Source organism: Mauremys mutica, chromosome 16 (genome assembly GCF_020497125.1).
Source record: "Mauremys mutica isolate MM-2020 ecotype Southern chromosome 16, ASM2049712v1, whole genome shotgun sequence".
Taxonomy (NCBI): Eukaryota; Metazoa; Chordata; order Testudines; family Geoemydidae; genus Mauremys; species Mauremys mutica.
The window spans coordinates 16,649,092-16,662,662 of record NC_059087.1 but is presented as its reverse complement, the minus strand read 5'-3'; the positions used below and the strand labels follow the sequence as shown (position 1 = coordinate 16,662,662).

The following is a 13,571-nucleotide window of genomic DNA, read 5'->3' as shown; positions in this document are numbered from 1 at the left end:
TCACCAGCTTGCACTGTACCGCACACAATGTACAGGTGTGTATGCACACGTGCCATATCAGCTTAGTGCAATGGTCAAGACCTCATTCAAAACAGGTACCTCCAGCAGCACAATGCTCTCCTAACACCAGACTACGGAAATTGTTCATTACTTCCACTGATAATTTTCTGCTCATTTGAAAATGACTACTCCACACTTGCCTACAACGGGAAATTGAAAAGTCTGAGATTTTCCTTTTGCTAAACCCTACATATATTTATCCTTCCCTTCTTTCTCTTGGGCAGTGGGGAAAAAAGTGAACCTGGAGAATATCTGGGCTCCAGAACTGTTCTCTTTGCAGCCTGCTTCCAAATCACTCCATTTTCCCCTCTAATTTTATTCAGTATAACTTTCATGGTTATTGCAGCTGTGGCTTCTGACAGCCCTGAGATGTTGGAGGCATTCCAGAAGACCTCAGAAATCACCCAAAAGCCTGAAGTTAAACAGGAATGTCAGAGCCTTTTTTTTTTTTAAATGGCAAAGAGTGCGCTGTATGCATATACTTGAGGAATTAGACATACTTACGTGAAAACCCAGAATCAAGGTCACTGCGTGGGATTATTCTGGATACATAGGCCCAATTCTGATCTCTGTTATATACGATCATATAAATGACCCTCCAAATGGGAAACAAGTTTGTACTTCATTAGGGGTCTGGTGTGAGACAGGACAGCTCAGTTTGTTTATGTACGGCAGAGCCCTGAGATGCAAATGACGTTCCCATGCATGCTCAGGATTATTCTGGTATTCAAAACGTAAACTTTTATAGAAATTAGCAAATTTTGCATCTTTAGCCATTTAAATTTTTTCTTGATGATGTGATTGCCAAGGGAATTTACAGTTGTCACTTTCAGGCACATCAATACCTGGGCCTTAGCTGGCTTGTTTTCAGATGCACTTAAAGAAGTAAACCGTAAGTACAGACAAAGATGAGAGCTTTACAGACTTGAATGAAATGGAGTTATGCAGTTAAAGAGCTTAGTAAAGGCTACTGACAGCATGTTAAATGTTTTCAAGTAGCTGCGGAGAAGAATTTGAAAAGGAAGTTGGTATAAAGCTATAGTTCCCACTGTATTGAGTTACATCTACTCTATGTATTAAACAATAGATGGTTGAGGGTGAAACACATTGTATGTTTGATCTAGAGAGAAGGAAGCACATAAACTTGTTTATAAATTGGTTATACAGGTGGCTGTATTTTTTTTATTATCCCCTTTATGAACCTTTATTCCCCATTAGCAGAACATGTTCTAATTCCATAAATTTTTTTAGGGTGTTAGAACTTCATCTGTGTAAATTTAGTCCTGTATAGTCCCCCCCCCCCCCCCATTCCAGGGTACGGAAAAATTATTAGGATTTTGCAAAATCCTCTTGGGAAGTTGCCTCCATAACAACCATTATACTCAGTTCTGTTTTCCTTAACTAAAGTGGGAGTTTAGGGTCCCCAAGGAATGCAGTTCCGCTTCTACTTGTACATTCCTTTCTTGCCCACATGAAAATGCCCCTATCATCACATTTAAGAAAATGAATATTACTAACACTGATGTTAGCATAGACTTCTGTTCGGGCCTAGCTCAGGCCCTGATTCAACAAGTTACTGAACTGCATGCTTAGTTAGGGCACGTGAATAGTCCCATTGAAGTCAATGGAGCTAGTTACAAACTCAGAGTCGACTGTGTGTTTAAAGTATTTTACTGACTTGTCATAAGTGTGCTGTCTGTCTTAATCCTTCTTGCTAACAGAGCCATTCTCCCATTGCTCTATAAACTTTAAATTAGGGGAAGAACACTATCTTTGTAACTTGGTTTAGAATACACTCTATTGTTGGCCTGAACTGCAGATGTGCTCAGCACCTGTGAAAAACTTGCCATATTCTTTAGGACATCAGTGATGCCCATTTTGGTGATCTTCTCCTCCCCCCCATTTCTAAATCTCTTATGAACCACAGATGAGATTTTCATCAGCCTTTCTTCCGAGCCCAGCTTCTTTTATGGATTATATATTAATATGCAGCTTATGTAAATGATATTTTTAATAAGGGCAACAGTAATACATACTATTTCTTCCTCCTTTTCTAGGATTTTAAGTATTGCACCACAGTACTAAATGCTGTATAAGAATATAGCAGCTGTAAGTAGTATTTCTGGGTTTTTTGTTTGTAAATAAAATTCGGCAATATTGCTACTAATTATAGAATTTTACTCTGATGTCCATAAATTAATTCAGATCCTCAGCTGGCACCTAAAACTTCCCCACTAACCCCAGTATTTTACAGTTGATTTTTGATACAATTCACTAATGTTATTTCACTGCAATAAAATGGAATTGTATTTTGTACATTATAATTTCAAAAACAATTCAGCTTTATCAGTTCACTTTAGTGTTGATTGGTTGGTGTGTTATCATAGAGTAGCTGTTTCTGTTGAGTTGATAATATTTGAAATTGCTGGAATACAGCCAAAGAAATTCTTTACCCGGTACTTCCTTATCACCTTTTTCTTTTATTGCTGCCAGTTCTTATAAAATGCAGTCATAAATCAGTATTTGAGAAGAAAGGGGCTTCATATCTCATGAGCGCTGCATGAGCCCTGAACGCTCCTGAAAGAGAGATGATTGGACTTCATGGGTGAGATATTCCGCTCTATTGGGTGCTTTAGTTTGCTCATTCACTGCTCTTCATGTTTTTGTATTTGGGAAAAGAATATGAACTGTAGATGTAAGCATCTCCAGAAATTATAGTTATTAGATAATATACTGTACCTAATCAGCAGAAAAATGTATCTTCCCTACATTAATAGGTGGCATAATGGTAGTATTTAAAATGTTCCTTCCAAAACTTGTAAATGCAGTCAATATGACTAAGTCAAGACACTGTGCTCTTAAGCCTAAATTCCCTCCATGATAGCTTCAAAAGACTTTTGCATGGTTCACGTGCTGTACAAGTCTTTGCAGGAGGAGTCTGAAGGGGAGCCAATGGTCAGAAATTCTAGTGAACTTTTGGAGATGGTCATCTCTCTTCCCCTGGACCCCTCAAATTGTGTGAGCAAGTTGACACTTTTTTTTTTTTAAATTAAATCGGTTTATGTGCTGTCATCTATTAACAGCATATTGACTATGAAGCTAAGCACATTAAGAGCTTCCGGGATGCATTTCAGAAGAGACCACACATATAAAGCTGTCTTGCGTTAGAAGCCTTTCCCTGCTGTCTAGCACTGACTAGGTAACTTCGTGTCTATTTAATAAAGTAGATTGGCATCTGTAAGAAAGACCCAGTCTTGTTATTTAAAGCACTTCTGAAGACATTTGGGGATCACGATGATGCAACCATGTAAGAACCAGAATAGAATTACTACTTGGTGGTGGCCATTCAAATATCCACAAAAGTGCAATAAAATATTTTCTGTGAACAAGCTGGTAAGAGAATGGACTGAGAAGATGTTACAAGATTGTAAATAATCAAAGTTCACATTAATATTGGTAAATGTATGCATTAAGAGGAACACAACTGCATTTTATATTTGTCCTTCGCAGCTTCATCTTAGCTGGGTTGTTTGTCCCATTCCCCTCCCCAAATTCTGTTGTATTTCCAGGGGGTAAACTGCATCTTGGTCAAGGCTACACATTTATCTTGTATTTTATTATGTGATCCTATCGCATCCCATTTCTCTGCTCTTTACTGTTCAACTTTTCATCAGTCACTGACAGTCCTGACACCGGCTAGTGGCACAGCAGTTCCAGTGCTGTGTATTACTGCACACAGCTGGCAGCTTTTAAGGGTAGTATGCCTGCTTCTGAGGTACAATATGCTTTTTATCAGGTTATTTCTGGAGGGGAGAAACATTTGTAATTACATCAAAAACACCAGCCATCGATCACTTTTTGCAACAGGAACTAGCAAAAAGGCCTTCTCTGAATGACAGATAGGAAATATGAAGAAAAATGACGACTTTTTTTTTTTTACTGAAAGAATAAAAGGAGCAAGGGAATTCTAATTCCGTTTATTAGGTATCAGAAATGACCTTCATATTGTACAGCATCCATGGTTTAGTGCCTTTAATTTTCACTTTTTTTTTTTTTACTTAATGTTTTTTTCATCAGCTTGGTAAAAACATTAGCGTGGTAGAGGGAATTCTATATTTACATAAATTCCTGCCTGAAGACATTATGAAGGGTTTAATCTGCAAGAACTGAAGGGTTTGTTTGTTTGTTTGTTTTAAAGGAAGAGCTCTTCTGCCACATAGGCAACTAAATAAAGGCCAGATTTTCAGAAGAGCGCTATACGCTCCCAATGTGATACTTAATCAGATTTTTCAAAAGAGTGCTGAGCACTTTTGGAAATCCTGCTACTTATTTTGGTGCCAAGATAGGAAAAATCTGGGTCCAAGTCGCTTTAAATCTGGCATAACTTGCTTTTGATCTCTAGTATGGTTTTCTCCCCATCCCCCCTCCTCCTCTTTTTTTTTTTTTTAAACTGAGGCTCAGCAGCCAATTTTTTTTTCTTGGGGGTGGATGGGAATGATATTGCATGAGATGAGATTCTTCTTTTCATTTTTTTCCAGTAGCAAATGTGACTTTTTTTAAACTCTAGCTAAATAATGCCAACACAAAATTTAAGACCCACATAAAATATAATCTTTCTGCTTTGCTGTCTATACCAGAGGCATGACAAATATTGTATAAAATTTCCTGAGTCTGGCTCCAGTCCAAAGACTTGCCAGAAAAAGAAACTTTGATAAAATCATCATCATCTGCCATGTACAACAAAGATAGCTACAGAAAGACTTGCGTCCACAGTGGCTCGAATGTGTATATAATACAAATTATATACTTAAATGTGTGGGTGTGTTTCTAAAATTACTGCTCTTTAAGCTTTCTTGTGTCCAAAGACACTTGGCTTAAGAGCATTTTGTTGATACTGTTTTGGCAGCTGGAACCACAAAATTGTTTACAAAAGACTCGGGTTCTTCCACCTCCTTTCCCACCCCTTCCTGTTTTTAAAATAGAATGTTTGAGAGATTTTTACTCCTCCCTGAGATATTTGAAATCTAAGGGTTATTTATTTATTTTTAAAGAAAATAGACTCAAACTGAGTTTCTTATGGGCATAAGCTATAGATAATTTAAAACTTCTGAGATTCTTACTCTTTTCAAGTAGAGTTAGGGACATAAAAGTGACATTAAAAACATTGTATGCAATGTTTCTGGTTCCTCAATGGCTTCCCAAGCTTGTTTTCTTAGAATACCAAAGAGAAACATGATATTTTTTCCCCTCCTCATAACTTTGTACTTCATGCTCTGGTAACCAAAATCAAGTTGTTTTCTGATTCATGCTGTGCATCGTAAACTGCAGTAAAGTTTTGGGAATTAGGGTGGTGGGGTTTTTTTTTTTTAAAGTTATGGAATATAATGCAGCAGGCTCGCTCGGATTCTATCTGCTGATGGTAGTGAAAATGGGGACTGTCATAACTCCACTAACTGCAGTTGCACTAAAGATTACAATGGTCACGTCTTGACCACCAGTAGACATGAAAGATTCCCGGGGATTCTTAAGAGTAGAGGGTTGCCTTCAAGTGCTGACCAGTTACACTGTGGTAACTGTTTCAAGTGCCATTGGTGGTACTGGTCAGGACACAGACAAATGACAGATTGACACAGGGATGGATCTGAGTGGCAGGTCATAACTTTATTAACTTAACAATGGGAAGGGACACATATGCTCACCCCTTCCCACATCAGGCATTTAACTGGGTCCAGGATGAGATGACAGAACTCCCACCACATAACCAATACCTCAGGACAGAGCCCCTTCGGTCTACCCCTGGGACTAAGCTCAGCTTACTTCTGAACCCCCTCGCCTTCCCTCCCACCAGGGGAGAAGTGGATACCAAGGAGGATCTAGGTCTGTGTAAGCTTCAAGACTCCCCTTGTCATTACAGGAACAAGGTGAACCAGTGAAACCCCAGGTCTTCTTTACCCTTGGGACCTAGCCCTGTTAGCATTTATCTGCGCCTGACACCCGCCTGAAGTTAATATAGGAATATTTAGCTAGTAGTATCTCCTGATGTTAGACTTCCTATTCCTACTCCTTTGTCTAACTGTGCCCCCACAACCCACCAGACCTCGACCAGTTTGGCGCAAAGAAAAAAAATCCCTTCCTGATCCCAAAACACGTGATCAGTCAAACCCACAGCTCAAGATACTACCAGTATGAGAGGGAGGGAGGGAACAGCTGTGGGGCAAGTCAAACGGACCTCCGGAAAAAACTTTAAATTGGGAAGGAGGAAGCATAAGGGCCAATCAGCACCGCTATTCCCTGCCAGGCAGCCAGTGGAAGGTGAAGAAAACCCCTCTTTTACCTGTTTCAGAGGTAACCAGAAGGCACCCAGCATTTCTGGGTTCATGAGCTCTCCCTTTCCCCCAGGCTTATTAGGCATTTGGCTTCATTGCTGCTAGTCCCATCGAACATTCTCAAGACCCTGAACTTGGTTAAATAGCTGCCACATTCCATATCAGAGGCAGCAGCGTTTCATTGGTGGGTAAAGTGCTTCCTGTATACAGCTTTCCTACACACACACACACACACACACACACAAAATTGTGTTAACGAATTAAGGTTGAAAGTGTTTTTCAATGAACTCTTCTTGTCCCCTCAAAGTTTTCCAAAATCTACAGGTTGAGAAGTCTGGGGATGAACAGTTAAAGGATACAACCAGTTCCCACAGCTATGTATTTAAATCACCATCATCCCACTTGTGCAACTTTAACTTTGCCCCATAATACTTGGGGGAAAAAATGCAAAGCTCAAAACAAGTTATTATGGGGGCAAAGTTAAGATTTCTTGGACTGAATAAGTCAGGCGGGAGATAGGAAAGAATAGCCATTTTCAAACATATAAAGAGCAACATTTAAACTCTTTTTTAACGCCTTCTTCAGTGCACTGTTCTTCGGAAGAGCTAACCAAACCAAACATACACTTGGAGTTTCTAGGTCACACCCTTTTGAAGATCTGATGCACCAAAAAGACTTAGGAACACTCCAGAGAAAGAAAAGGAGGGGAAAATTTTAAAAATAGCCATGTCCTGAAACTTATTTTCTTATTTATAATCAAAATTCTGAGAAAAACTTTACTATGAAATAAATGGTCTCTGCAAAGTTTCAGGGTGGTTTCTTTTAGGGGGAAAAAAAAGAAGAGTAGGGGTATTAAAAAGTAAGGCTATAATTAGAAGTTACCGTCTATCTTTACTGCAAAGTTGCTACCACCAACTTATTGCTGTTACCTATACCTGTATATATTAATCCCACTTCGTACGTGTTAGGCATTATGGACTTTGCTATCCCAAAAGTTATCAACTGTCCAGGATACATAGAAAACTCTTTAAAAACAACAAATTTTATTTATAAAGCACCTCCTTCAGTACCCATGCACACTTATTTGTATTACTATAGTGCCTAGGAGCTTTTTACAGGACCTTGTTGGCATATTCCTATCCCTTTCTCCAGCTATGTTAACACTATTTAATAACAATCACTGCTAACAGCAGATCCAGCATTCACTACAGTCCAAATCCTAAGGTTTTACCTGAATAAAAACTAACCTCAGCAAGTCCTGTGTAATTAAGGACCTCAGTATTTGGCTTTAATAGATATTGAAATTTTTTTTTAGGCACCATCTACTCTGGGATGTTAAACCCATTTACATGGGAGTGATCAATGTAGAGAAGAGCAAACCATGGTTAAATGTGCATGCTAGCCTAGATAAGGATCTATGCTAGAAATTCAACCCCCTTTCTAGCTTTGTCTACACTGGCCAAATCAAGCCAGAAAGCAATTTAGTCAGAAAGATGTTTACAATGAGTTTAAAAACAAAAAGCACCTAACTCAGGCTGTGTTTCCGGTAACATTTTCTTTCAAAACTTCCCACTACTTGTCCAGATCCATAGCCAACAGCGCTATGCCAACAGGCCACCAGCATTGTAACCGCTACATCATCCAACCCTGCTCAGAGCAGGTTTAAGTTACATGGCAATTGAAGTGCTGGTGAATGTCAATGGCCTAGCTACAATAGCTCGCACACCAATACCACCAACTGTGGAGCTCAATCAGCGTACGAGCAGCGTTGGTAAGTTGGAAGGAAAAAGGCTAGTGAAAGCAATGTCTAAAAGGACTCAATCTACTTCAGACTGTTACCCAACAAAGGGGAGTTAGGTTTACTCAGAGGAAGAAAATAAAATTCTGCCCTCTCATGAATTCTATCAGAATCACTGGCTTCTGAAATTGGACAGTTTGATGTGACTGATGCCTGTGATAAGAGCATCAGCAGAATGTCTATTTGCTGAGGCAGAAAGAAGAGGCAAGGTACAGGCCCGAATGGGATTGTGGCAGAAGAAACTATGGGCCGGTCTACACTACCACTGAAGTCGATGTAACTTACGGAGCTCAGGGGTGTGAAAGAGAAACACACCCCTGAACGAAGTAAGTTACATCATAGCACATCTTGACCAGACGCGCTACAGGGGTGCAGCTGTGCCAATGTAGTGCAGTAATGTAACCTTGCCCTATGATTCTCTCTCCCTCCGCTACCGCCTCCTCCTCTACTGAGGATGAATACAGCAGACAGTAAAACAATTGCAGCCACAGGGAATTGTGGATTTTTATATTTGGCCTGAAGTTAGGGTCTGATCCAGTGTTTGGAGCCAGTGATAGGCCTGAAGCAACATCCCATACCAAGATTTCAAATCTGAGCCTGAATAGCATATCACTGCAATGGCCAAAGAAACTCTTCACTCAAACACTCACAAAGCCTTGGAGCTTTGAAAACTAGATCTAAAACTTTAATCAATTTCAGACTCCATATTACTTTAAGCACTTTACAGAGTTAATTCCAAGATGCAAACTTTGATGAGGACTTAAAACAGGGGATCTGACCTTGGCCAACTCAACAGGAAACAGTGAGGGGTGGGCGAGCCCATGGACAACCATAAGAGCTGAAAAACCAATGCTGGCAATCATGCCACATTACTAGGAAGCTCTGGATGTCTTCTTTCTACATTCAACACTGAAAAAGGACCCCCTCCCATATTCATTTCATCTGACCTTGTTTCCCTGTGGATAAGGCTGCTGTCACCCCAAATTTGTAGACAGCTGACAGCACTTCATAAAGGTGAGAGGATGGTTGAAGGTTAGTGCTGGTCTCTAACAATGGATTTGAGATCCATGGGTTTTTGGCAGGGTTTCAGCTGTTGTGTTGTTAAAGTTTTAGTCGTAATACTGGGCAAACATTTGTCCGAAAAATTTGAATTGCTATTCGGCCAGCGAAAATGCAAGCCAAGTGTAACCATGTACTTTTAAAATAAACCAAAAACTATTACTTCACCTCAAGCAATTAGGACCCAGATCTGATCTTAGTTACGCCAGCGTATACCAGGAGTAACTCCGGGATATACAAGATTAGAGCCTGGACCCTAGTTTAGAGTTGGTGCCCTTTCCAAGCTGTATCCTCTGTATAGTCAAGATGCCTCATGTGACTGCAGTATGTTTTTACATATAAAAGGCCTGTCTATTCTTGCCACTTGGCATATGCCTATTTTGACTCCCCCCCCCACCCTCTAATTATTTTATATTCTTCTTTGGTCTAATCTCAATTTTTTGCCTGTATTTGTTTTGTAGATTGGCCTTTTATCTCTGAATCTAGTTTTAATTTAAGATTTGTTTTCCTTTAATAATCTCAATTTCTATATTCTCTGCAACTGCACAATAAGTTACTTTGACAACAAGCAGTTCAGGAACCACCACCATTCTTAAAATAACGAGCCCTCTAATACCCAACTACAGTACCACCTGCAAGTTACACTGCAAAGTGACCTCAATCAACCCAGCATCCATGTTCCGTCCAAAAAGAAGGGCAGGGGAAATAAAACGTATCTATCCTAAACATGCACAGGCTCGCCTAAAATAGAGGCCATAATACTATCTTATTCTGATACTGAAAACAGATTTACATGGAGAAATTAACTTAAATATTCTACTGATGCACATAAGGGTAATATTCCATTCCCTTCTGTGTTCTGTCTCCCGCCCTGCCCATCCAGGAGCACACAAGTCTGTTCATCTCATGTGTGTCTTTTTGGTAGTTAGCATTCTGCTCCTGACCTCCAGCTTTTTCCTCCCAGTGGAAAAATATCCAAGGAGACAGGTTTCTGTTGCTAACTGTGTGTACATCAACAACCAATCACATGTAATTCGACAGCCACAATAGTTTCAGGTCAAGCAGTATAAAAAGGTAAACCACCATGCTTTCCTCTCTGAAAAGTCCACAGGTGGTGTAGAACACAAGAAATACAGACAAGGAAGCACCTAAACATGATAGGAATCCTACCATCTCTAGCAGAAAGGTCAATAGCTGCAAGAACCATCTGTATATCACTAATCATTCAAGGATTCCCACAAAGCCCAGGAAAAAGAGTGACTTTTTGATACCCTGGTTGCTTTGAGAAATCCAATTCAACGGTGTTACTAAGATGCATGGACAACTTCCAGCTGAGATAATCAAAGCAAGCTGAATCACCACCACTTTGAACATGCTAGCCCATATTAACGCACATGAGTGTCATCGGCAGGTTTTTGCTCTTCTTATTCCAGAAAAGCAGAAGTCTACATGATCTTTATTTAATTTGCAAATGCTTTGCCCTGCAATGCCCCATGACACTCCAAGGTAAGGTAGAATGTTTGAGTTTTTTCCACAATAGTTCCACAACATGTTCTAACATTATGGGCCAGGGGGATTTGTTTAAACCAACTTCACTCTATTTTTGATACTGAATGTACCAGAAGGTTGTGTTAAAACAAAAGAGAAAGCAATGGAATGCGGAGTGGAGAACAAACCTTTAACAATGGCAGAGGTTGTTTTTGTTTGTTTTGGGGGTTTTTGGGGGGGAGGGTGGGGGGCTAAAGAAAGAACACTGTTTCTAGCTATTCAGCACCAAAGAGAGTGCCCTGAATTTACTGAACCTTGTTGAAGGTCAAAAGTAAACAATAGCTTGCTTTTGGGGGAGGTTCAACAGTTAACATAAGAGACAAAAGCAAAATCTCTCTTCAATAGCCCGTTAGAAAAGCAGCTTGGATTTCTGCTCTAACCCTCTGATTTAAAAAGATAAACCCCAAACCTCCTCCCCACTCTACCAGCCAGACACTCTAACAAGCCAAACAAACATGCATGCATGCATAAATACAGAAGATTTTTAGAGGACCTGTGGGAGGAAGAGGGAAGCAATGCAAGTTTTGCACTAACCTGTTTGAGTTCTGCGGGCATTCATGAAAGGTGGCAGTTTTACAGTCCCTACTAGGCAAAGATCCGGATTATGGCAGGCTCTTTGTGGATCCAGATCTTTGGTTTGACAGCCCTGTTCACTTGCCTTCCGAGCCTCTTTTCTGAATGACCCCCCCACGCACACACACGCCTTTTGTAATCTGATCGATTTCTCGGCAGCCTCACGGCAACTCTCAATCTACACACAGAGCCGATCCAGAGAAGAGAACCCACAATCAAAGTTGCTCTGAAGAAAAACTGGTGATAGTAGGAGAGGAGGGGCTTCTTCAGATGGTTGATTTCTCTCCCAATCCCCTGGAGAAAGCAAACCTGATCTCCGCGTGCTGCTGCTCCTACTCTTCCTACCGCAGCTCCCAGTCTCTGAAAACTCAGTCCTCTTTGGGGGCGGAAACTGACAGACAGTCACAGCTGGAATCTCCAATAAAGCAGCACTAGCCACACCCAGCAAGCAGCAGCCTGGAGCCAGCGTAAAACACCATTGGGGGGAGGGCTTGCGTTTGTAGTGCTGGGATCCTGCATGCTCTTCTTCCAAGAGCCACAACCTTACAGAAAAAACCGGCTTCCCTCTCTTACTATAAAGGGATGGTGGCAGTTTGAAATCTTTAATCTAATCAGTTTTTCATAAAACAGTTATAAGTAGTTTCAGGTGCTGCGCCTGCCTCCAAGCGGCCCCCGCCAATGCTTTTTATTTAACAGTCACATTTTCCTAATTTAAAGTGCCCCCCCTCCCCACTTTGCTTTTGCTGCTATGCAAAGGACCCACACAAACCCGGGAAACTGTGAAATGGTTAGACACTAACTGGAGTAACCGCACGAAGTTACCCATTCAAAAATCCCACCCACACCCTATTTTTCCTTCTATTTTTTCTCAGTTATTTTAAGAGGTTACTTGCAAGAAGAATAAATACAAGTTGTTTCCAGACAGGAGGGAAATTGTTAAAGTTAACGGGGTCTCAACCTCAAAGTAACTTCTCCAAAGAACACCCCTGAACCTGAAGAGCAGCTAAGCGGGTTTCTTTATGAACTAAGAGGGGTCTCACCATTTTATAAACTTGAGAAGAAAAATCCTCCTACTTGTTTGCAGGTCGCTCACTTTGGACCGTGAAAATAGACTAGCCAGCACCCACGCAGTAGCACAAAAGGAAATTCATCCATTTTTAATCAGTCTCCTCCCCTCTTAGACTCCCAACACAGGAAAACTGGGATTTGCAATTAACTAGAGTCCTCAAATTATTTTTTACCATTTTACACACAAACGGGAGTTGCTATGAGGTACTCCCATAATACACACGTATGCATGTAAAACAATAATTTTGCATTCTTTGTGGTACTTTATTTCAGCAAAGAGTATTAGCTGTGCTATAGTTCATATTTTTCCTGCTCAGTAGAAAAAAAAGACTTTCCATCCAGATATTGCATGATTTTGATATTCTTAATGTAAACAAGCTAATTTATACACCTGCCATTTAACAAAACATCTCAGTTGCTTTGGTGAAAGCACAGTTAGTGAAAAGGAAAAGTATCCTCCCATACCTCTCAGGACTATGCTCTGGTCCCTCTTCCTGCACCTTGCAAGGAACAGCGAGAGAAATATACATTAATACACCTCAAAAGCACATTAAGGCTCTTTCCTTAGAAACCTACCTTAACTAGTGTGACCACTTTATCACCTGCTGACCCACAACAGGGAAAAGGGACAACACTTAACTGGCATTCTGACCCTGCCCTTCAGATGTTAGCAATCAATGGGGTTTGAGTCAGCCAGCTAAGCCCTGCCTCCAGTGCTAAATCACCGGCATTGCTCTCAGTGACTAGCCAATAGGTTGAGAATATTTTTCCTCTTTCATAATAGCTTCCTGCAGCAAACAACCGGTACAAGAAATAAATCCACCACTCTAGCAGCCAGTGGCCTGAACAATGGTAATTAGGGATGAACTGCTAACTGCACGGCAGGGCACCAGGCCCCAAATTAGGGCGTGATCATGGAAAATAGGGACAGCCACCGACAGCCTCTGGAGCCAGCTACCAAACAGATAATGAGAAATTAGGGTCACACTTAAATATTTTGCATTTTCAGAGCATGCGTTTCCACACAGCAAGCTTGCTTACCCCTACAGTTTCTCACCCATCTCAGCCTCAATTCTAGAAAATGCTTCCAGTATTAGCAATAGGGTTATGGCCTTTGAAATGCAACTCCCCCCCTTCAA

The 13,571-nt window shown here is 40.6% G+C and overlaps 1 protein-coding gene across 5 annotated transcripts in view; it reads right to left on the bottom strand.

The window, feature by feature from the left end:
* ARVCF (ARVCF delta catenin family member) overlaps positions 1–11,654 on the bottom strand; it is a 226,662-nt gene extending 215,008 nt beyond the window's left edge. For 3 of the 5 annotated variants that reach the window (XM_044989920.1, XM_044989921.1, XM_044989924.1), the window contains exon 1: positions 11,326–11,653. In XM_044989920.1, the coding sequence (XP_044845855.1) occupies positions 11,326–11,346 (21 nt within the window). In that variant the 5' untranslated portion in view covers positions 11,347–11,653. Of the gene's footprint in view, positions 1–11,325 lie in introns of all 5 variants that reach the window. The other 2 variants (XM_044989922.1, XM_044989923.1) reach the window with 1 other exon arrangement.
* Between the last annotated feature and the right edge of the window lie 1,917 nt (positions 11,655–13,571).